This window comes from Limulus polyphemus, unplaced genomic scaffold (genome assembly GCF_000517525.1).
Source record: "Limulus polyphemus unplaced genomic scaffold, Limulus_polyphemus-2.1.2 Scaffold17, whole genome shotgun sequence".
NCBI lineage: Eukaryota > Metazoa > Arthropoda > Merostomata > Xiphosura > Limulidae > Limulus > Limulus polyphemus.
Window position 1 is genome coordinate 356,170 of NW_013665627.1, and position 24,870 is coordinate 381,039.

Consider the following 24,870-nt stretch of genomic DNA (forward strand, 5'->3'; position numbering starts at 1 on the left):
ATATAATGGATCTGTGTGGATAAATATCTACTAGACTTAATGTTTAGTTTCCACTGTGTAGATTAAAAACATTATTCATTCTAAAAACATTTACAGATAAAAATATTGTTCCTTTAGAAACGTTATAAACTTGTAACTATTCCTCAAATATAAAAACAAAATTGTCCCCACACAGTAATGTTTTTAAACTATGCATCTGAGTACAAGTTTTACGTCAATGTTTTCATGTAATTTACAGACAAACACTTATATTGCTGTTACTAAAGAAATATTTCTCTTGCCACTAATTACGGTTTATTCACATCCTTCACCAGTTCAATTGTTTCCTTTACAAAAGACATTAACGCGAGTCTTAGATCGATCGTTTAATTGTATCTTGCAGGCAAAAGCAGTCGATTCGGCGTAGGAGCGTTGCTCCTGCCTTAGGCTTGCTGCTAAGCTAAAATCGGAGTAAACGTTGTCAGGCGCTCACACAGCACGTGGATGCGATAAAGAATGTATCGAGACCCAATTAGCCATGGTCACTGAGAAATTCAAGTACTTCAGCATCTTGTTTTGGGACATACCTCAACAAATACCCATCTTGCATAGAAAATGGCGATATTAACTTCTTGTTGTTGTTTCAAGTCAATCAGAAAAGGATGTTTCGCAAGTGGGATATTCACTCTGGTTCGTAATTTTTTCTCAGTGTACAACTGTTTTGTATAGATTTATATAGATTTAGTTTTAATGGTATTAGTTCAGTTTATCTGATGTATGTAAGATATAGCTGAAGTCTTTAGATTTTAAGCTATTTTGTAACTATAGTTTTATACTTTTATACTTGTTAATTATAAAAGTGAAACCTGCTATGATTATTGATAATACATTATAACTGTTCTCTGTTTTGTAATTTCAAGTGATAAAGAGTTTTCAAACAACCAATCACCAGGATGATAAAACAATGTAATTATTATAACAGGGGGATAATGACTTTAACGTCATAAATAAGGTTTATTTTATTATCTTCTGTGTTATCCATTTATTATATTTCTAGGAGAAATGTTTTGATTCATATTTCATTACTTTTTTGTAAAAATGAATAATTATTTCACATGAATAATACAAAATAGTGAACCAATATTTAAGAAGGTACACTTGAAATTTGTAATTTCAGTAGCATTGTCAAATTCAAACATTTATAGAATCCATATGCTTTCTTAAAATAATTATTATGCTTATTCATTCTTTTATTTATGTGTAAATAAAAGTTGAATTAGATAGTCGAGCTTCAGAGCACGTTATGTATTTCAAAGACTTATGTGTTTTGGATATATAAGTTATATTTCAATAATTTTATACATTTATAGTTACATGTTGTGTTCAAGTTAAACTTGTGTTCAACTATAGTTACATGTTGTGCTCAAGTAACAGTTGAGGTGAATATATTACGCTGATCGTAAGTTGGACTACTAAAACTTTACAATACAGTTTTAGATTATGTTTTTATCTCAACAACATAACAAACACAGAAAAATGACGAGAAGTAAATGAAACAATATTTTTACAATTCCAAATAAAGAATATATAAATTACTTAGAGTAAAATGGGTGTTTTTCCTCATTTAATAAAAACAATGGAGAATGAAATAATGAATTTAAAATTTCTTATAAAGTATTTTAACATAGGCATATTCATATAGAGATTATGTTCACTGAAGTAGCTGAATACGTTAAACAACAGTGTATACATGAACTCTGAAGTCAACAAAAACGGCACATGTCTAACTTCTTTCTACTTTGTATCGCAAGGTGATCAACCTTTTACAATATGTTTTCCGGGCTCCATTGAAGAACAGTTTTTTTAACGCACTTCTTTAAATATCTTAAGTGTAAGGAACGCGCATAAGGAGTTTCCAGAAGTTTAGACATTAGATACATGTATATTTAATTGTAATTGAAAATGGTTGAAAAATTTTAGTTTTTCAAGTCATTTTTGGGCTTTCGAAATAATGATAACAGTATGAGCAAATCCGGAAAATTCTGGGCGGTTGGTCGCCCTAGTATATAGTGATGATAATGAATAAAACGTTTACTTACTCACCTTGGATATTACGAATGAACTGGCGTCTTTCATTTCTTACGCCTAATTGTAGAAATATATATATATCTATACATTTTGAAAAGTTATTTTAACACACGTATTATTCACACGAATGTTAGAACATCATTTCTACAGAGCAATCAATACAGATCACACTTTATTTTGTGTTTCTTAATTTTCCATTCATCGTGCGTAAGTAAAAGCAAAATATACAGTTTGGTTTTACTTAAATTAGTATTTACTGGTTATGACTACATATTTTTAAAAACTATCATCAATTTACCATTTAAATTTCAGTATTTTCTAATTTTCAACTTCGGTTTTATATTTTTGAATTTTAGTAATATATCTTGTGATGTAGGTTTACAATACCATACAGTAACTAATCTGAAATAATTAGATATTAAGTATCAACACGCTATTCATGTTACTTATTCCTAACGTTAGCTTCTATTGGAGAGCAAACTTGCAAACTGCTCATATATACTCATTTTCATTTTCAAAACTAGGCTTTATTATTCCATTGTGTGATTTATTTGTAAAAGAGAGCGTTGCTGATGACAGTATATTAACTGATGAAATACTGTGGAATATTTGAACTAAGTTATCCAAGAGAACATAAGGGAATTTCCTTTTAATGTTAATGCTCATTATTTCAAATATTTATTTGTCTTTTTCTTTTGAGAGAGTTATTACTTTGGAATTTAAAAAATATAATAATAACAATATATATATATAGCATTTTAATAATAAAAGTTCAAAGATATTTTTATTTATATGAAATCAAATATTTAGTTAATCTTAATTAGCAAAATTCGTATTTTAAAATTAAAGTAGACTGGCCATTTTTTAAAGAAATTCCAATTACTGAGTGTCATTGAAAATGTGGGAAAATAATCAATACCTTTTTTTTATTCTAAGTGTCTTTCTTCCGAGGAAGAGATTATGAATAAGCTTATATAATGCGACGTCAGTCTGAAAGTGTAATATTATTATTCAAATTACTGTTTGTTGAATTTCTGGTGTATTCTGGAGTAAACCAGTTACAAAAATGATTCAGATCACACGCAATCTTTATTTCTTAATGAGTAAATAAATGGAAAGTAGTAATTTTTGTTTTACTTAAATTAATAAAAGTAGTGAGTGGACTGGTAATGATATACACATTACAAACAAATACACTATTGATATATATATATATATGTATTCGTGGTTCTTAAACTAAATATAATTATGTTCTCAAAACTGAGGTATAAGCTACTAAAAATATATAATTCCACTGCTTGTCTTATTGTTTCAAAATATAACCGTGAGTGATTGTGATTTTTAAACAAAGCTAAGATTCAGATGCTCAAAATCAAAAACTCTTAAAAACTTTAACTTGTAAACTGTTTTTTAAGCCACAATTATGCATCGCCATTTTATGGTTGATAAAATAAAGAGGTCGCAACGTTTACTATTAACCAGCAAGTTTTTATTTTCAAGGAGACAGATTTATTATACAAGGCAATCGGGTGCCCATTGATACAATATTTATATAATAATAAAATAAAATGAGACTGCTTCGTTCCCATTTTCTAAATTTCGACAGCACCGTAACATTTCAAATTGGAAAAAAAAACAAGGAAAACGGAAATTTGACATAGAATAATCGAAAAATGCATTAATTAACTTATAAGTTTTCACTTTCTTGTACGTATTTCCGAGTTCTAGCATCAAAACTCATAAATATTAGATCCTAGCAATTTTCTTGTGTACTCCTTAGAACCAGAAGGTGTACAGATAATGTAAAAAACAACAAAAACTTAAATACGCACACGAGTACACAAACGAACCGTATCGTTTAAATATGTCTATTGTCAATTGCATGTATTTTTAATTGAAAACGTATATTTACTTCAGTAACTATGTTTATTCTTTCTTCCGGTAAGTACTGAAACAATAAATAACGAAAATGCTTATTTTAACATTTTAATTTTTTCTTTTACTATAAAGTTTATGTGATAAATGTGCTACCAATTATTTTGGTAGTACATTTATAAAATGATAATTAGACGTATATAATTGAATGGCAACTATAAGACCTACTTGATCTACCTACTTTGCTCAAAAGACATGTAAAGAACGATCTTATCTCCGACTTGCACAGCTTTTTATTTTCATCTACCATACGTATTCTCCACACACACAATCACTTTCATTCTACGTTGTTTAATTTTTGGGAACTGAGATCAGTTCACTCGTTACATTTAATGGAGAAATTTAGTACTAAATATGGCTTTTAATTTAGTAAAATTCTCTCTCTATCGACTTTGATGACTCTCTTCTAGATTTCATATATTTAGTTCGTTAAAGAAATTAATACTTTTATTTTTTATTGATCAAAGCAATCAATAAAAATTGATTTTATGTTAAGTTTTACAATACCACTATATTACATTGTTTTTAGATTATTTAATGTTTTCATAAAGACAGTTGAAAGAAAACAATATAAATATGAATTTTTATCGTGTTCATTGGTGAATTCTGTAAGCAAGTTATGATTTCAGAACACTACCAATTCTCACATTTATAAATCGTTTTCCTAAAATGGCCTTCGACAATTATATTATTTAATACATGAATCCAGGATTTGAATCATAATAATAAACCCAAAGTAAACTCTAACAAGATTTTTACCTTTGAATAGGGTATGAAAACTATTATGTAGCTAACGTGTGTAGACTACAGAGAGTTTTACCTCATTCAAAAAAAAGAATTTCTCTGTTAAAGTATGCTATTGTGATTTATGACAGCAGAATTCCAGGCGTCATCGAGGCTAAAACGTTTTCTACCAAACAATCTTTTAACCTTTATATAAAAAAGAGCATGTCAGAAACTCAACGGCTAATAATTCATGTAGTGAGATGAGCCAGTGACGTCACAGTAGCTTAAGACCGTGCACAAGTGCAAATGAAAGGGATAAAGACGATTGTAGGTCATTTAAAGATATAGTAGTGAAAACTAAAATATTGTACCCGAAAGATATTTTGCATACACAAACACGCATAACATCGGAAGTAATTATGGAAACACACAGACTTGTACATATACAGGAATCACAAGTAATTAGTAACTACAATAAATGGTCAGTTTATTATCAATGCGATACAAATGCAAAATAAAAGCAAGTAAGTTGTACAATGCATTAGTGTATTTGTATTACAAACCACTACACATTATGTTACAAATTGATTATTGTATTAGTGTGAATTATTGTATCAAATGTCCTGTATTATTCACCACATTTCAGCCACGTTGTTTTGTTGCCGTTTGACTCTCTCGGTTTTCATATAAGCTCATACAGCGTAAATATTTTTCCTATAGGGAATATGTACAGGTCAAGCCATGGATGCTAGTGTTCCATCAACACCTGTTTGTCTTGAGGTGTCGTTTAATCAGAGTAACTGACTGCATCGCGGTCTGGCTAAGAGATTAACTCATCCACAATAAGTTTTGTTTCTAAGGGAATGACATGATAGATATTGGATAAGAATCTGCTTGTACTTGTTGGTGGCAAGGGTGACATCAATTTTATGTATAGTACAGTAATAATGTGCTGAGATGCAGAACACACTTATAGCGGTACCCCAGCATGCTTCATTGTACGTTGATTATGATTGGTGCCAATTTGGATTTGGATTTTTCTATAAACAATGTCGTCCTCCAACTTTTCTCATTCCAAATTTTATAACACATTTCAGTCACTGTGTTAATAATTATTTCCAATATTTTAGTTCCCTAAGGGTCAGTGGTATGTTTATGGACTTACAACGCTAAAATCGGGGGTTCAATTCATGGTGCTGGACAGTGCGCGTATAGCCTATTGTGTAACTTTACGCTAAAACAAACAAAGAAACAGAGCTATATTGTACAAGATAAATAAAAAATTGGGAATTTGAAAACCTGCAAGTCGTAAAAAGTAAGCACCCAATGTAATTCTAGGTAATAGCTTGCAGCCAAAATAGGGGTTTGTAGTTTGAGTAAATCATGTGTACAGTATCTCCAGCCTTGTTTCCTTAATTTCTTACGATCCCTATTTACAGGTTTTTAAATAACCAGTTTTTTATTTATTTTGTTTGATGGTTTCTTATTCTCAACTATGGGGAAATGATTACTTGATATGGTAGCTAATTTTATACATTGTAATGATAATAAACATAGCCAGTAGCTAGTTGATACGGTTCATGATTTACTGTAGCTATTGCCTATTTGATCGCATTAATTCAAGATATAAAATGTTAAGCTGCAGCTGGAGATTGTCATGGAGATTTGTTTGAGAATGTGGTCAGGATTTACAGTTTCTGTGTAACTAAATTCTCTGTACATAATGCATAGCAATGGGCAAGTATATGCCTAGACTAAGACACAACCCCTACTGAGTATAAAATTTTACCGGTAGAAAAGCAGCCTTTTCAAATAAAAAAAAAACGTCTGAAGCATCGCTCTAAATAAACCTTCGTGTCTTTTAAAGTAATTATTCTATGAATGTGTGTAATAATATTATGTGTATTGATATTTTTACTTCTTCACTTCATACATAATATAGAGACTGACTCCTAAAGACACCGATTGTACAGTGTACAAAGCATTGTGTACTTTGGTGACAGATTTTCTTGTAGGCAGATTTTGTTAAACAAGACTCATCACTAGCTACAACTTTTACCCGTTGTTCTAACAACGTTAAGACGGCTTATCGACTTCTTGAGAAGAATTCTAAGAAGAAAGTAAACCTACAGACATCGGTCTTGTTTAACAAAAAAGCATTGTGTATATACATGTTACAATCATCTATTATTGGCAGGTAATTCCTGTTTCATTCTGTACTTACAGTTTCTAAAGGAACACCAGCTATTTGTATGAAAGCTAGCTTCAAGGAGTAATGATAACATTTTTGTTACACTATTTGTGATGTTTTTAGCTTATGTAAAATATAGAAGAAACATATCGACTTTCCAATACCCCCACGAACTTTTCAGTACTTTATATAATATTCTACAAAATGTTTGGGTGCAATTTAACAAGCCGTTTTTGTTGTAGACTGGCAAGATAATAATAAGAAAATTTACAAACAGGCCGTTTTGAGCGGATTTTCTTTTCCTTGTAAGTCTAACATGCCTGCTTTATTGTGAATTTTTATATGTATAAAGCTTTAGTAATCAATAGTAAAGGTTTTAAAGTGTTGTTTGAACTGAATCTTTCTGCTTAAGGTGTTTTTTGCTCGAAAGTTTTATTACAGTTTTATGCAATTCCTTGCGATACCTATTATGAACCACTATCGTTGTTCACGATACTCGTGTTGGTGTGATTGCTATGTGAAAATAAAAAAAAAATCGTAATTAAATATTTTGTAAAAAGTTTGTCTCTAAATAATTTATATAAGAATAATGAGAACATTCTGAAACTTTAAATATTAAGTTGCTTATGGTAATCACGCGCGCGCCTATTGTCTACAAGGAATCGATCATATTAAAATTAAAAAACTTATAGTCAAATGATTTACAAACAAGATCTGTTTATTTGTTTGTTGTTAAGCCAAAGTCGCACAAAATGCTATCTGTAATCTGCTCACCACGGATTATTTATTGTTATTTCATGGAAACCAGCACATTGTTTTAGTAAAGGACCTGATATGTTACCTCATTAAGGGATAACAGATGATTCTAAGGTTGTTTTATAAGTATACTACTATATATCCCACCCGTCCACTTTTGTAGAGTAATCGGACTTCGTGAGAACAATGTTCCAGGTTCCCTGTTATGTTTGGATCAACTTTCCTCATCGTCGGTCGTAGTCAATGTGATGACCATGAGCACACGCTGTTGACCAACACAGTAATACCGGTTCTAAGATGTTTCTTGGAAAATCAGATAGGTCAACCTTGTACCATACATGTTGAGAAGTTTTCTACTGACCCTCTATTACGTTTAAGCGAACCAAAGGAAAAAAAAGTGCATTTAGGTGAATTGTGGGACTTGACAGATCAGTGGTCGAATCCTTGATTCCAGTTTGTTTGATAATTCTTATGAAAACAGCCTTTGATTTTGCGCTTTGGTAGAAAGCTGTCAAACTTTTATCTTTTTGCAAGTTTAAATACTTGTTTGTTACCTGGTAACAATACTGGGATGTTACTTAGTTTCGTCACAATGACTTTTAGGGGGCGGAGGACTTTCTTTCTTAACCAATAGCCTTCACCACGCGGGTGAAGGCGTTCCTATGATTGGTTTTGGAGGCTTACTGTCCTAAATGTTATGATGTATCTGTTATTCTACACTCTTCGAAGTCTTGTGTCCATTGTTTACACATCACTTAACAATCTCTTCACACGAATATAATTGCTAAAACCACCGTAACATATGTCTTTAGACATAAGTTTTGATTCCCAGTATTGCACTATCAATATGTCATTCGAATGACCTAACTAAATAGTTTCAATACAATTACCTGTATCGTTACAGCTTTAATCTTTATAATAATGTGCCTCCCAGTGGCACAGCGGCATGTATGCGGACTTACAACGCTAGAAACCGGGTTTCGATAGCCGTGGTGGGCAGAGCACAGATAGCCCATTGTGTAGCTTTGTGCTTAACTACAAACATAAATATAACTTTATAATAATGCAAATTTACAAATTGTTACCAAACTTAAGAACGATACAATTATTGTAATTCTTAATTAATTTAGTCCATTAAATGCTTAAAAATTATAAAGAAGTAACGATTAATAGTTTCAAGAAGTAATAAATCAATAACTTACAAAATATATTTCCACATATACATAGAAAGTTGATATTATGCACTCACTGATTGACGATTTTATCCTACTATTTATATATTTCTCAGGCATTGTTTCTTTCACATTTTCATCCCATACGAAGATCTCAATATATCCTACAGTAGATTATTTTGGGTACTTATCGTCACCTTTAGCCTTATACAATGGTTTGATAAAGTGTTTAACATGAATAAAATTCATAATATTGATCGTTGAGATGTAAACCAAAACGAAACGCGAATCCGCTGCGGATGATAGTTAACAACTAGAAGTAGTCTGTTCTTCAATGGCAATATGTATGCGAATTTCTATTGCCTAATTAGTATAAATAAGCCAATGCTTATAATATCTCAAAGGAAAACTATCAGAAGTAATAACAAGTTTTTCATATTTTATAAAAATCCGTATGTATGCAAGAAACTCATCTTGTCGTATTCTGTTTATTGTATAATAACACGAATGAATGCTTTAAGTTAAATGAAACATGACGCTAAAGCTGAATACATATGAGCTCATTTTGTGTACCAAAAGTAGCAAAATATCATAAAAACTGAAAAGTACTCTTACACTTTACTGTTCACTGGTTTAATACACGTTTGCGATAAGATCATTCCACAAAAGTAGCAAATCGTATATAATTTTTCTCTTTTAAGCCATTACTAATGTTTTATTTTATTTAAAATTGGAATTCAGAACAGCTGGGTTATATAAACAATCGACTGCATTAGTGTTGTGTGACATACAAGGCCATGTGACGTAAAATTTCAAGGAAACCCGAGTAAATTGAATGAAATTTTGTATAAATGGTATAATTTTTAATTGTTTTGTTACAGGTTTCTGGCACTCTTATGTAATTTGTTTGCGCAACTTCTATAATAAAAATGTATTTCTATAAAACTAAGAACGGTAGAGGGTTAATTTGGGTGCTTTGAAGTTTAAAAGACAGCTTAAAAGGACTAATGATGGCACATTTTTACATTATAATTGATTTAAAATAAATATGCCTGAAGTTGAGGATTTTATAAGGAAGATGGTTTGCTTAAAATAAAGTTAGTTAAATGAACTGCAACAAGATGATTAAAAATCAAGACACAGGATGGTATTTTAATTAAAATTTGTCAGTTTAAGCTATCTAACCATCTTATTCGAAACGGATATATTTAAAATAGTATATCTAAATAGTTTCCAATTTTATAAGCTATTGCTTCTTTGTGTTTGAAATTATACAGTGAATGATAGCTTTACTAGGAGTTCTCTAGAAACATATACAAAAGGTATTAGAACACACTATTAAATGTTATTTGGAAAATAGACTAGCTACATGACGTGTAAAATGATTGTCTTATAATTCCATTAACGTGAAGTTATATCATGTTTACTATGAAAGACAACTTAAAAGTACAAATATCTTTCAGACTTTCAAATGGGCATGATAGTATATATCGGTATAGCAACAACGTTGTCATCAAAGATGACAACCAAAAGCTAGCACGTCTGCCTTTAGAAAGAACTGTTAGTGACAGAATGAATACTAGTATATCCAATTTGTGTCAGCTCTATTCCAGAAAGCCTAGCAGGGTGTGTTCTTTAGGTCGCTCAACTCGCAATCTGCAGGTCCCAGGTTCGGATCCCTATCACTGAACATGCTCAACCTTCCAGCCGTGGGTACGTTGTAATAAGACACCCAATTCCACTACTTGATTAGAGATTCCAAGGGTTGACGGTAGGTGGTGTTTACTAGCTGCCTTCCTACAATATATATTCACTTCTAAATTAGGGACATAGATAGTCCTCTAATAATTTGGTGCGAAATTCCACAACTAAACAAACAACCTACTCCAGAATGGCATTTTATTGGCTGAAACTTTTTAAGATGCTTAATATGGCAACATGTTTATCTGAAGTGTTTTAGGATTTTGTAACAGAACATGATGATTGTTTCCTGTGTATATCACCTATCTGCGAATCCCCGATCCAGTGGCTCAGCGGTAAGTCTCAAGTTTACAACGCAAACAAATCGTGTTTAAATACCTGTATTTGGCATAACACAGAGAGCCAATTATTTAGCTTTGTGCTCAACAATAAGAACTAAACCAATTTCTGTGAATTGTTCTTTAAACAATATTTGAAGAGTAACTTCCGTCTCCAGTGTAGCTAGCCCGGCATGGTCAGATGGTTAGGGCGCTTGACTCGCAATATGAGGGTCGTGGGTTTCAATCTCCATCCCATAAAACATGCTCACTCTTTCAGCCGTGGGGACGTTATAATGTGACGGCCAATCCCACTTTTCGTTGGTAAAAGAGTAGCCCAAGAGTTGGCGGTGGGTGATGATGACTAGCTGCCTTCCCTCTAGTGTTTCACTTCTAAATTAGGGACGGCTAGAGCAGATAGCCGTGTGTAGCTTTGCGCGAAATTCAAAACAAACCAAAACCAGTGTTACTAGAAACATCTTTTAGGAGGACTATTGATGACACTAAATATCAGTGAATCAATAACAACTCCAAATAATCGACAACGTTTTAAAAGAAATATTATCACTTTATATCTACGTATGTACATTTGAAGGTTCGACTTAAAACTCAGTTTGTGGTTGTTTATATATGAATCTTAACACTTCGTAAACAAACATCAAAAAATTAAAATTTCATTTTCAACATTTTTGGGTGTAATTCTCTATACTTACATAAAAAATAAAACCTTCGTAGGTTTCGATAATGAATTCAATATTTCAGTAAGGTATCATCATCAACTCCATATTTTAAACACCTCTTTGAGAAATAATACATTTGAAAGCAATCTATGAACAGGAGCAGTTTTAGAAATTGAAAACTTCAAATATATAAAACTGAGCTACGCTTATTAGAATAAGTTATTTTTTGTGAGGTGTAGAAGCCGGAAGGTACAAACAAATGTATCCATAGCTTTCAGAAATCCAGGGAGCAAAGGTGTTATACTTTCTCTGGCATATATAAATGTTTTCATTCATCTATTGTGGAAATGTGAAGTAAAATAAAAAATTGAGCCTTCTAACTAATAGTTGACTGTTTATAAAGAATATCTCTACTTAACATAAACAAATTAGGCTACTTGTTGTGTAATATGCAAATTTCATTCATAGTTTACACTAAAATTATAGCAATAATATTTAAACTGAAATGAAGAAAGTTTTTGTTTCATGTAATAAAAAAATTTACATGATTAAGTGTTACTAAATTTAAAAACAGTTATGAGAATCTTAAATAATAATAATATTCAGACATTTAGAGTGTTTTATTATAAGCTCAATTTAATACGTTCAAGTTTGTTATTTCTTTCTGTTTTCTAGCTCCTCATTTAAACTACTCATACATTGGTTAAATTACATAGTTCATCATTTACGATATGGTCTTTTTATAGCCGCTAGGGTTATAATTGCACACTTCCGGTGTTCTTTTGTGATGAATGTTTATTTGTTTAAAGTTACTCGAGAACTATCTGCGTTAGCCGTTCTTAGATTAGCAGTGATAAATTAGAGGAAAGACAACAACACCCACTGCCAACTTTTTTACTAACTGAAATGGAATTGATTGTCACATTATAATTGCCCAAGGGCAGAAACGGTCAGCATATTTGGTAATAGAACTCGAACCCGTGACTCTTATATTGCAAGTGGAGCGCCTTAACCACTAGCCCAATCCAGATTATTTCACAATGAAGAGAAGTACCTATTGTTTGTTTTATACAGTCAAATATGTGGGTATCTGTTAAATTTTATTTCTAAACATAGTAAGAAGAATTGTTCGTAAAAGTAAGGAACTGAGCGCTAGTGCCTGCGCATCAAACACAATTAAATATCCAAGGAAGGAAGGTGGAGGGATCGTGAAATCAAGAAATGTGGTCAGTAATATGAAACATAAATGCTCATTTTGGATAGCATATGTCCTTGGCATGATTGTTAGAGTACTGTAATTTAAAATACATCTGTTCACTCAAGTCTATCTATGTAGTTGAGAAGGAAGAAAAAGGAAGAGTTTCTGTAGTATGAAGGCATATTTTTCCCATTACTCGTTTTGTAAGTTTAAATAAAGTTGTTTAAATTTTTTTGTTTTAATCATTCGATAACATTAAACTTATTTTAGGTAATCCTTACGAGTCACCTTTGGTTGTGTTCTATGTAATCGAAATATATTATCTTTCAAAGTTTGAGCCTAAAGATACTGGGCAGTACATCAGTACGTATAATCCGTCATATATCTCAAAGTATCTTTGCATTAGATTTAAATTTCGAACTCGGAGAATAAAACTAAAATGAAGTAGGAACCCTCTATAAAGATAAATAACTTAGACTCAACAAATTTGAAACCAATTTATGAATAGGGTAAAAATAGTAAAAGTTTGAAAAGACAAATTACAAAAATATAATACACGAAATTAAAACACACTTTTAAATAAGGTTATTAAAAATAAATAAATAAAATCATAAAATAACTGAAGAACGCCTTCATAACTTTAAAAAATAGCTTGTAGAGGAGAATATTAAAAAGAGGTTGGTAAAACTGTAATGGAACGACAGATAAAAAGTAAAATACAATTTGAAAGGGCAAATATGTTATGTTAACAATAATAAGTCCTTGATTTATTATGAAGATTGAAGAAAAGGTTTTCTTTATATGAAAACATTTATATCGGTTAGAGTAAAAAGTGAAAGAAAATTTATACCATACCTTGCTTTTAGTTTTGAAACATCATTTATGTATGTTTTTTTAAAGAAAAGTTGTTGTCTGATTGTGAGTGTAAATCATCTTTTTTATATCCTTCTCTCATCTCATTTTATTATTCATTTATAGGCCACGTATGTACTCACCGATAATACTAACATCGTAATAATGATAATTTACTGTTCTTAATATGGTTCTATATTTCGGAAACGTGTTAAATTAACCATAAAATGTCACTTATTAGTAAATCTATTAAACGCGTTTTACTTAATTGATTTAAAAGAGAAAACGTAAAAGGAAACCATTTTAAAGGATGGAAAGAAAAGGGCGAATTAAAATTCATAAATACACAAAATACAATCACTATCAACAGCTAAGAATAAGTGTAGTAAATACACCATCATTTCAGCAGATGAAGCTACCAAAGCTTCTGTTTTCTTTAGTGACACACGTTATATCACAGCTTTATACAAGGAGGTACAGTTTAATCTAGAGAATCACATAGAAACTTATCAAGGTTTCACCAGACTTTTGTATCCATTGTGAAGAATGTAAGAATCTAAATTAGTTTGGATACTCAAGTCATATAAATCAATGCACAAGTACATTTTCAAAGCTGATGCGAAAAATAAAATTTCAACTGAGGATTCCTTATTTCTAATCGATAATTTAAATAAATATACTGTAAAATTACCAAAGAAAGAACATATATACCAATCCATATGATTGTTAATAAAAACTCTATTTAATGAAAAAGAACATTAGATATTTGGATGGAATAACAATCGAAAAGTGTGATTTTGAATTATCCTTATACCAGTCTTATAATTCATACAATCATTTTTAGCCATAAAGCTCTTTTAACAAAGATGGTAAATTAATACTTTGTATGACTAAACACAATTTATTTGATGACAATATTAACAATTAAAAGCATCATTGTTTCACATGTAATAAATTTTCAGATAGTGTTTTTTTTTCAGGGAAATACAAGAAACAGATATAGATTCCAGTATTCACAGATTGTTGATTTGTTTTCATTTTTCAATTTTCTTTCCTAACAAAAGCCAATAAAAGGATCATAACATAGTTTTGACATTAGCTTTTATGATATTATAGAGAATGTTCTGTTTCTAGATACTTATTCATCCACCAGAGCACTCCCTGGTAAAAACATTATTTTACTACGAAGAATGCACATTCATTGCTTCATATTTCCCTACCACTTACTTTGCCTTTGAATTGGAAAGTTCATGCTATATGTATTCCACATTCTATCCTTGGACACTTCCCAAATGTTTGCTACACAATCCCAACCCTCAGATTGTGATATGTCTTGGAATTCAATAACAGACGTCCTTGTTACCATTGAAAGCAGATATCTATGCCTATATTTATATTCATCACAAAAGGATCAGATTGTTCAATTAGCTTACTTTTAAATATAAAATCTTATCCGTTTTAAATATATTTTTGAGTCTGGACTTATGACCGTTTGATTGATTATAATAATAAATTTCTTTTAATTTTTTCTTTGACTTTCTTGCTTTCCAGTTTTATTATTTTGAAAATTACCAGCTGTGCCCTATATGGATTGAGGGTCGCCGACCTTTTTTTACATCATTGAGTCAGTGTACTTTCTAAATTATTCATATTTACCGTTGCTCTACGAGCATGTTTACTATTAACACAAAGGATATCATCATCAGCATATTGAGATAATTCACTGTTATAATTAAGCTATAATTAGATATTTCTGATTTTTGAAGAAATACTGAAGCTGGAATAAACTACTCTGAAACTTAACTTTTTCCACTTTAACTTCTGTTACTCAAAAACTTTTAACTCTACCTCAAGACAAAATATAGGCGTACTTTACGGTTTATAATACGTCGTTGATGCCATACTCCGTAAAAAGTGTTTTTCGTTCCAAGAAAACAGCAGCTGTAATGCAATTCTTACTGTAGTTATTTATGACTTTACAAGTTAATCTTACAAAATGGTCAAGTGCTCCCTATTTTCTTAGCACAGTAGTGATAATTATTAAATAAATTATTAGTTGCAAAATAAAAGATTAAGATTCTAATTGAACATTATTTATAAAACTTTATCTTTTCAAAACTCAAAAGACCGATTGGTTTGTATTTTGTTATATGATTGATGTCTTTTTTTTCATTTTGAAATCATAACGATAAAGATACTCTTCCAGGGAAGTGGAGTGCAACCAGACGTTCAATATAAATTACTAAGTTTTGCCAAATTTGTTAAAGTAGTTGACGTACCATTTCAACATGATTAAGACATTAGAGGATCAGATTTGAATACCGACTTCCTTTATCGCATCTCGAGGGGCTCTAAATATACATGCCATGTTTGGAGAGAAAAGGTCCAGCGGTTTGGTAGCTATAAAAGAAAACACACACAGAATTTTGTCAAGTAATGATTTAGATACGTTGATTTCTCAGGTTTTTTTAATTTTCTTCCCTGTTTTCTTTATTTGTTCGTAGTTTAATTACTATGATTTTAGGACTTTGATTAAGATTAGAATATTTTATCATAACTGGAACATATTTTTCTGGACAAGAATGTTACTAATTTCATGATTAATTGTTTGGTATCAAATATTGGCATATATATTGACTGTAAATAATAATTAGTGAAATCTTTACATTTTTCCAAAATTTATAATAGAGTTTTCTTTCATTATTAAACCTAGGGATATTGTTTTTTTGAATTAAATATTTAACGGTAAATCTGATGGCTTATAACGCTAAAACTAGGTTTCGATACTCGTCGTAGTCCATTTTATATCTTTGCGCTTAACAGCAAACTAACTATCTATTTTTCATGTATTGTTTTCTTAACTTTTATAACTTATTTGATTTGTTTTGTAATTATTTAATTATTTTTCTTAGAAAAAATTTAATTTGCAAACATTTGAATAACTTAATATTTTGTTGCAATACATTTTCATACAACTAGTATTGTTAGACTGATTATTTTAAACAATTGTAAGAGACGATTAAATTTTATTCTTACATTTAGTCCAATCGACTTTTGAGACTTTACATAATTAATCAATAATGATAGGAAAGAGGTCGAATACAATATGTTCAATTAATTGAATATTGTTAATTTTGTGTGTTTATTGTACACGAAAGATCAAGAATAACTAGTTAAGTAGTATCACCTTGATTATGAATATACCTATGATTATCGTCGAGAGTAATATTTAGTGCAGTGGTGATGTTACATAAAATACCTCGATTATGATTTTCTTTCCTTTTTCAGACAAAATATATTTACCATTTATATCACTAACAAATTCTACTTTTATTAACGTTCCGAATTCACTAAATGATCATTTTTTTAAATTATGCGACGGTCTGTAAATATCAACAACATTGAACTTTATAATAAATGTTTCATTATAAATATATTACTTTAAAAAATATAGTATTTTATATGAAGTCAACACAAAGGGCATGCTCTTCTATAGATGAATTAACCATTAATTATGAAAATAATTTGCTGGGTTAAAACTAATTTCCGTTAGTAAAACAATATCAGGATTGGCAGTTGTTATTTGTGGGAAGTCTGATAAAAGATGCTTTGCAAAGTCATTTAACAAAATTTAGAATTTTATTGGGCAGTCAATATGGTTTCACTAAGGAAAAATCTTGCCTTACAAACCTTTAATATTCTTTGAAAAAAATTACTGTTTATGTAGATGAGAGTAATGGTGTAGATTTTGTGTATCTGGATTTTCAGAAAGCATTTGACAATATGCCAGATGAAAGCCTTGTAAAAAATTATCTCTATAGATGTGGGGAATAAGTAGGCTAATTGGATAGAAAACTGACTAGATAGTAGAAAGCAGATGGTTTGTTATAAATGGACTTCAGTCAAACTAGATTGATGTAACAAGTGGGGTACCTCAAAGCTCAATATTAGTCCTTTTCTCCTCAATAACATAAATGAAGGAATTGCCTATCAATTACTTAAATTTGCTGATGATATTAAGGTCTTGGATGTTGCTGGCTGTGAGGATGCTGCTGTTGCTTTACAAAAGGATTAAAATCATTCATTTAGTTGGGCAAATAAATAGCAGATGAGTTTAATTAAAATAAATGCAATATAATGCACGTGGAGTATCGTAATTTGAATTATAAGTATAATTTGGATGATACTAACCATAACAATATTATGGAAGAAAAGGATCTTTTTGCTTTGGTGGATAAGTCTCTTAAGCCATTCAAGCAGTGTGGTAGGGCAAAAATAATTTTAGGTTGTATCTACAGAAATATTGAATACAAGCCTAAACGGATTATAATCTCATTGTATAGGTCACTGGTTAGGCCACATTTTGAGTATTGTGTTCATTCCTTAGCTCTTTACCTTAGGAAGGACACTGAATTGCTAGAAAGGTTTCAGAGGAGGGCTACTAAGAGGATATCTGGGATGGAGAGGTTAAGACCTTTAAAACTGTTTTCTCTTGAAAGATAGAAGAGTTAGAAGGGGATCTAACTGAGGTGTTTAAGCCTATTAAGGGAAATTGACAGTGTTGATGCGTCATCTTTTTGCATACTTAATGGTGAGAGTGTTAGGATTATGGGACACAAATATAAAATTTGCTGGGCTGGAGTCATCTTCAAGACAGTTATATTTTTCTAACAGGGTAACTAGCCTTTGGAATGAGTTTTCTTCAGATGTTGTGGAGGCAGTAAACTTAACTGAGTTTAAGGGAAGGTTTGATAAATAAATGAATGATAAAGGCTGGCTTTGAGTGTTTTTTTAACAGCTTAATTTAGTGAAAGATTTAGTGACAGCCTAGATGGACCAGTAGGTCCCTTGTTGCACCTAAATATTATGTTATGTTATAATTAAGATATGGTAATTTTTCTAATCTCATTATAATCCCACTTCTCTAAAGAGCCTTTATGAGTGTTTGAAATAACAATCGTTATGTTTTACGCTGTGTTAAAATTGCCTGTATCAAGTAAGAGCTGTGTTTATCACTGTTTATTGTTTGTAGATATGAATGTATTGGATAAAGTTCAATATCTAGATTTTTTCTTTGCTATTTATAATATAGTATTTCTGTTAACATTATGTTTAATAGTTTCTGTTCATGAAGTCTTGTAGTTCAGTAATGGAAAATCAAAACCAAATACTTGCAAAAGATCTAAATATAAAATTGCAAACCTTACAACGCTAGAAACAGAGCACAGATAGCCAATTGGATAGCTTTGTGCTTAACTATAAACAATAATAAGCAACAGCAAACCTTTACTTCTATTCTTGAGATTTGAAAAAAAAAACTGAGAAAAAATACTTTGAGTATTATTTCTTGGCACTTGTGTATAATGTTAAAATAATAAATAACACACAACGTTAAAATAAGTACACAATTAAAAACATTTTAATTAAGGTCAATATACGAACACTACAACGTTGACTCGACATGTTTCTTCTTTGAATCCTGGGGGTTTCTGACCTGTCCGTTAAACTCACGTGCGCATAAGGTGCCATTTAGTAATCACAGCTTTATCTACCTTTTAATAGGCATTATTGAAGTTTTCTATCAATTTGGTCAAAATATCTTTATCCATAAAACTAAATGTGACAAAAGATACAGAAAATTAATTTTTTGAAAGCTATCACACAAGTGTTAAAGCGCTTATGAATTATGTTCTAAAATGTTATCCTATCAGCACAGTGTTCACTGTATAACACATGTTCTATAATTAGTACTACATTTGTACCATTTCCATTCTTGCCCCTCAGTGGCTCCATGGTAAATTTGAGGGCACATAACTCTAAAAACTTCAAACCTTCATTCTTCTTACTTTTAAAACATACCTCCAAACTCTCGCCATACCTTTATTTCCATACTCAATTTCCCTGTTTCTAGTTGCCATACAAGCTTATTTTATTTCTACTTATTTTTATTATCCATTTCATGCATCGTCTCTGTAATTTCTCCTACCTTCTTTGATTTATTCCATCCCCATATTACTACCCCATATATTACCACTTATCCAACTAACATATAATTCCACTTCTTTTTATCACACTCCATGTTACATTTTAAGTTCTTTTCACCGCTGTATATTGCTGTCTTATCTCCTCCTTTTATTTATTTATACTTGCAAACGAAATATTTATATTTTTTTAGCACTTCTACTTTTCATTTTCTCCGTTTCTTCCATTTCTTCGTTGTCTTCTACGATTTCAAAATTCCATAATGTTCGATTTATTTAAATTCTGTATTACATGTGCATCTTTCTAGTTTTCCGATTATATCTTTCAACCCTTCTTTATCATCTGCTAATATGACTAAATCATTTGTAAACTTGATACACTAAATCTTAATATTTTTCGAACACAGTTTCTACAATTGTCTTTTTTCTCTGACTTCAAGTCCAAATGCAAAGCATCACTTTCTGCGGATGGAGCCCAGGTTTTGGGGTCGGAAGTGGTTTTTGTCTAGGACTGAGCCATTGTTTTTGGCGTTTAATATTCGCATAGAGAATCCATTTTTCAACACCGGTGACAATTGTGTCCAAAAATGATTCACGCACATTACGCACCAAAAGAGACAAAGCAACGTTCACACGTTGGAAACGATGATCATCGGAGAGTTCATGAGGCACCCAAACACCTTCTTTATGGAGTTTTCCCATATTCCTTAGATGTTTACGTATGGTTTTATGAGAGACATGCAGTTTCAGGACCATTTCCCGAGTGTGTTGCCTTGGGTTAAACTCAACAGGCGTCTTCAGAGCATGAATATTATTTCCAACATGTCGGTCCCTGCCATCACAGATTTTAAGGATAAAGTCACCTGAAAGAAATTTGCTGTTCCATCGTTGACACTTACGAACGTTCAAAACATTCCATAAAGTTCTTTGATATTCTTTGTGTGGTTTCCCTTCTTGTATTCAAACAGCATTACATGCCAAATGTGTGTCTGTTTATTCGTGAGTCATTACTGTAAGGGATCAGAGTATGCTAAACTCTACACATTATATAGGCTACGTTAACGTGACGTTTAGGCTGTTCGTTTAACTATTATACGTGATGTACGTTTTTTTTAACGAAAGTGTTCCAAAACACGACATCAATTTCTTGACGACCAAATATTTCCAATGCTATAATTTTATTGTTTGTCCTGTGATTTTCTTTCCCTTTTATATTTGTTCACCTCTTTCCAAAAGTTCTTTTATTGATCTACTCTTTCTCATCTTATCTCAGATCTTGCCATCTTTTTCGTCCTTCTATTTATTTTTTAACTTATGTACGGCTTTTCTAGCTTTTATATAATTAATATTTTCTTCCTCTTATAATGTATTTCCAGATTCATTCAAATGTCTTCACAATTGTCTATTTTTCTCCTTATATTCTTTATGAAACAAATCTTGTCTTTTCTTTTCTATTTTATTTTGTTCCTATTTCTTAAATAGTTCCATCCATATCTTATTCAAATTCTCTCTTTTTTTCTGAATTTTCTCGTTGCTCTATCATCTCAATTTATTTGCATTTATATTTTTTATAAAATCTTTATATTTTCTTCTACCCACTTTATTTCTCCTTTTTTCCTAAATATTTGTGTTTTTTAATATATTTTGTTACTTTCACAGTTAGTATTAGCTGATCTAATTCAATTCTCTCTTCAATGTTTATTAATTCTACTAAAATTTTTTCTGTTTTTCTCATTCACATAATTCACTAGTGAAGCTCCACCCACTCCTATGTATGTAAAGTTTCGATCTTCATTTTCTTGTATTCCCCCAATCAAATTATCTGCTTTTTCCATTTTGCAGAAAATTATATCGACTGTCTTCTCTCTGTATTAATATAATCATCTTTAAACTTTCTTAACAAAATTCATTTATATTCATTTCTCTTTTTCTCTTCATATTAACTATTATTGTATCATTTTTTCAGCTGCTTCCACAACCTTCTTCATTTTTTAATTATTGTACACTTTCATTATTACCGCTTTCTGTCTTATCTTTATAGTTTATTATTATTATTCCATACTCCTACTCATCTTTTCTTATCGTGTAAATAGCAACTTTCCTTATTCCCACTTTTTGATCTTCCTTTCTTTTTCTGTCCATTTGCAGTCCATTCAAAATGTGAACATACTTTTTCACTACATTTTTCTTCATGTTCTGTTCTACCCATGTTTTGTTGTAAAGTAATGGATATACTCTTATTTGATATATATATTCCCAAAACATTTAATGCTTATTAAATATTCTGGTAAAATTCTATATCACTATTTCGATTTTTCTTTACTTTTTATTATATTCGTTTTTTTCTCTCTCTTTTCCTTCTTCTTAGTTTAAAAATTTATTCTCTCTTTCTTTACTGAATCTTCTTGCAGTTTCTTCTCAATGGCCAATTCCATCTGACTTTCTTCGCATATACATTGTTTCCCTTCAGATATTGTTTCATTATATTTCAGGTCTACATTCCTTCCATACTGTCTGTCTTGTTCCACTTCAAACAATTTCTTCCTTATTCCTCTTATATTTTCTGAAAACTCTTCTTTTATATAATATATAATAAGGTTCTTTTCAATTATTCTTCCCTTCACAATCTTTCTCTCTTTTAATTTTCTCTATTTTTCATTCTTGCCATCTTACTGCTTTTCTTCCAACTCTATATACTCTTGCCACTCCTTACAATTCAAATCTAACTCTTCTTGAACCATTTTTTAACCTTCCTCTTTCTGTATCTTTTCACGCTTCAAATTCTTCTACTTTAACTCTTTTAAATACTAAACCCTAAAATTTTTATTATATATTTTGTCTATCTTTATTTAACATAATTATGTTTCAGCTATTAAATATTCCAATACTTCTGAAAATATTTTATATTTTCACAATTATCTTCTCTCTCCCTATATATATATTTATATATCAACAACGTGTTTGAGTATTGTCTACTTATTTATTTCCTTCCTGATTCTCTTCCTTATTTTACACATACATCAATATTTCTTATAATTTTCATTTTGTATCTCTCAAAGTAAATGTTTTCTTTTTACTTTTCTTAAATGCTTCTACTTCCTTCTTTGAATCTTAATCATTTAAATACATATCTTATTTCCTTAAACCAAAAGTTTCTTCTTCCTTCTTTAATTTTCCCATTTTTATCTTCTCTTCATTATATGATATCTATGCTCCCTAGAAATTTGACAGAACTGTAGCAGGAAAATGCTAAATCGATTTTGAATGTCATCACCTCGTTACAGTCCATTTCGCCACGTCTATTTATGATCTATCAAATGATCGTGCATTTTAATAATGACCTTCAGCATACTTTCCATTGCAAAAGGCTCTGTCGTGAGTCTGTCATGTTCAAATCACACCAATTCTCGATTTAGGCTTTCCATAATCTATCTAGGACAATGGTTTTGTAGCGTCCATTTCAACAGTTTGATTGCACAGAAATCCATAGCCACTGTTTACCCTCCTGTGGTTCAGCGGTAAGTCTGAAGGCTTAAAACGTAAACAACTGAGTTTCGATACCCATGTGGGCAAAGAACTGGTAGCCCATTGTGTATTGATGTGCTAAACAACAAACACACACACACACAAAACTGACAACTTGACCAATATGTCTTAACATAGAATAACATGGATACCTGTTTTATTTTCCAGATGTTTGAAACATGTGACAGTTGGACAGGTGATATGACTGTAAACTTTATTTTAGTGAACGCATACCCTGTTGGCCTTAATTATATTTGGTGCTATCACCAATGACATATTGACGGCTTTTGTCACTAACCTTTGTGTTTAAGGATCCTAACATGTACGCCTGGGGTACGACTTGTTGCAGATCTCTTCTGTATGGTTCTGGTGCCCCAAGATATTCCATGCTCTTTTATTAGCCAATACCATTAAATAAAAGAGATGTATTCATCTTGGAGATTCTAAACCTTTCATCTGAACACATCTTTATAATCTGAGTGTATGAATATTTTCTGTCGGAAAGGGCTGTCAAATACCCTTATCAAAAGCGATATTTACACTATCTACAAAACTCCAAACAATATCAAAATCTATTCTGACATTCTACTTCATCGCGACTTTATATCAGCTGTGGTTGTCATGTAACTTCTTAAGCTACATGTTTAAAATGTATGCTCATCAATGACAATACAAGGATTTTCTATCCACGTTTTATCAATGACACTGAGAGACCAAAAAAGTTATTAAGAATTACAGAAATTTTTACTGTTTTAATTTCATTACGGTATTTGGTTGGGTCCTGATGTGAAACGTTTTCTTTAATACGAATGAACGCCTACAAATTGTGTCACTAAACGCGATACATAAGGACAATGAGCACTAGCTCTATTTGTAAACTTATGTAACCTAAAAAGTATTTCGAAACAAAATAACATATTTAAACACAACGCTAAGCAAAACTCTTAAAAATTATATTTAAAGTAATTTCGTTTCTCAGTCGTTCTAGCTGTGCTTATGAGAACATGTATAAATTTATATTGCCGTTTTAACCTAGAGATCTTACTAATATTTCATAATGTGAGCTTATAGATATTTTATACTAAAAAGTCAAATGATCCATCCACATCAAATAGAACTAATAATAAATTAATAAAGTAATGCTTGAAGTTTAGTAATAGTGAATACATTGTTCATAACTGTTAAGGGATTTTTCGCTTCAACTTATACTTTAGACATGAAGTAAAATGTCGTTTTTGTTTTTAAGTCGTATTCCAATTCGTGCATACAATCTGGAAAATAATCTAGTTAGTTATTACGAAGTTGAAAAAAAATTCAATTTCTTAATTGAAGTACAACAAGATTAGAAGTCGTTAAATTTAAGGTTGAAGGGATTTCGGCTTTTCTGTGCATTATCTGATTACCTACTCGGGTTATTCACTTTCCGTTTATGCAGTTTAGTTGCTTTTTACGTTTCTTGTAATATCTTGCAAAACTTGTACATGGTTCTTGTCTTTTTTTAACATATGTTGATAAATTGCATATTGTAGTTTTTTCAACTATGATGCTACAAAAATATAACCCCCCAGAGGCACAGCGATATGTCTGCGGACTTACAACGATAGAAACTGGGTTTCGATACCCGTGGTGGGCAGAGTACATATAGCCCATTGTGTAGGTTTGTGCTTAGCTTCAAACAAACAAACAGAAAATATATGGTACATACACATCGTATTATATATATATACGACCTGGAAAAAGTTAAGCACCCCGTGTTTTTTCAAGTGATT

The 24,870-nt window shown here is 30.9% G+C and overlaps 1 protein-coding gene across 1 annotated transcript in view; it reads left to right on the forward strand.

The window, feature by feature from the left end:
* Window positions 1–472: 472 nt before the first annotated feature.
* Window positions 473–24,870, forward strand: part of LOC111085390 — a 114,529-nt gene continuing 90,131 nt past the window's right edge. Inside the window, exon 1 of the mRNA XM_022383712.1 lies at window positions 473–669. Within this exon, the coding sequence (XP_022239420.1) occupies window positions 595–669 (75 nt within the window). The 5' untranslated portion in view covers window positions 473–594. The remainder of the gene's footprint in view (window positions 670–24,870) is intronic.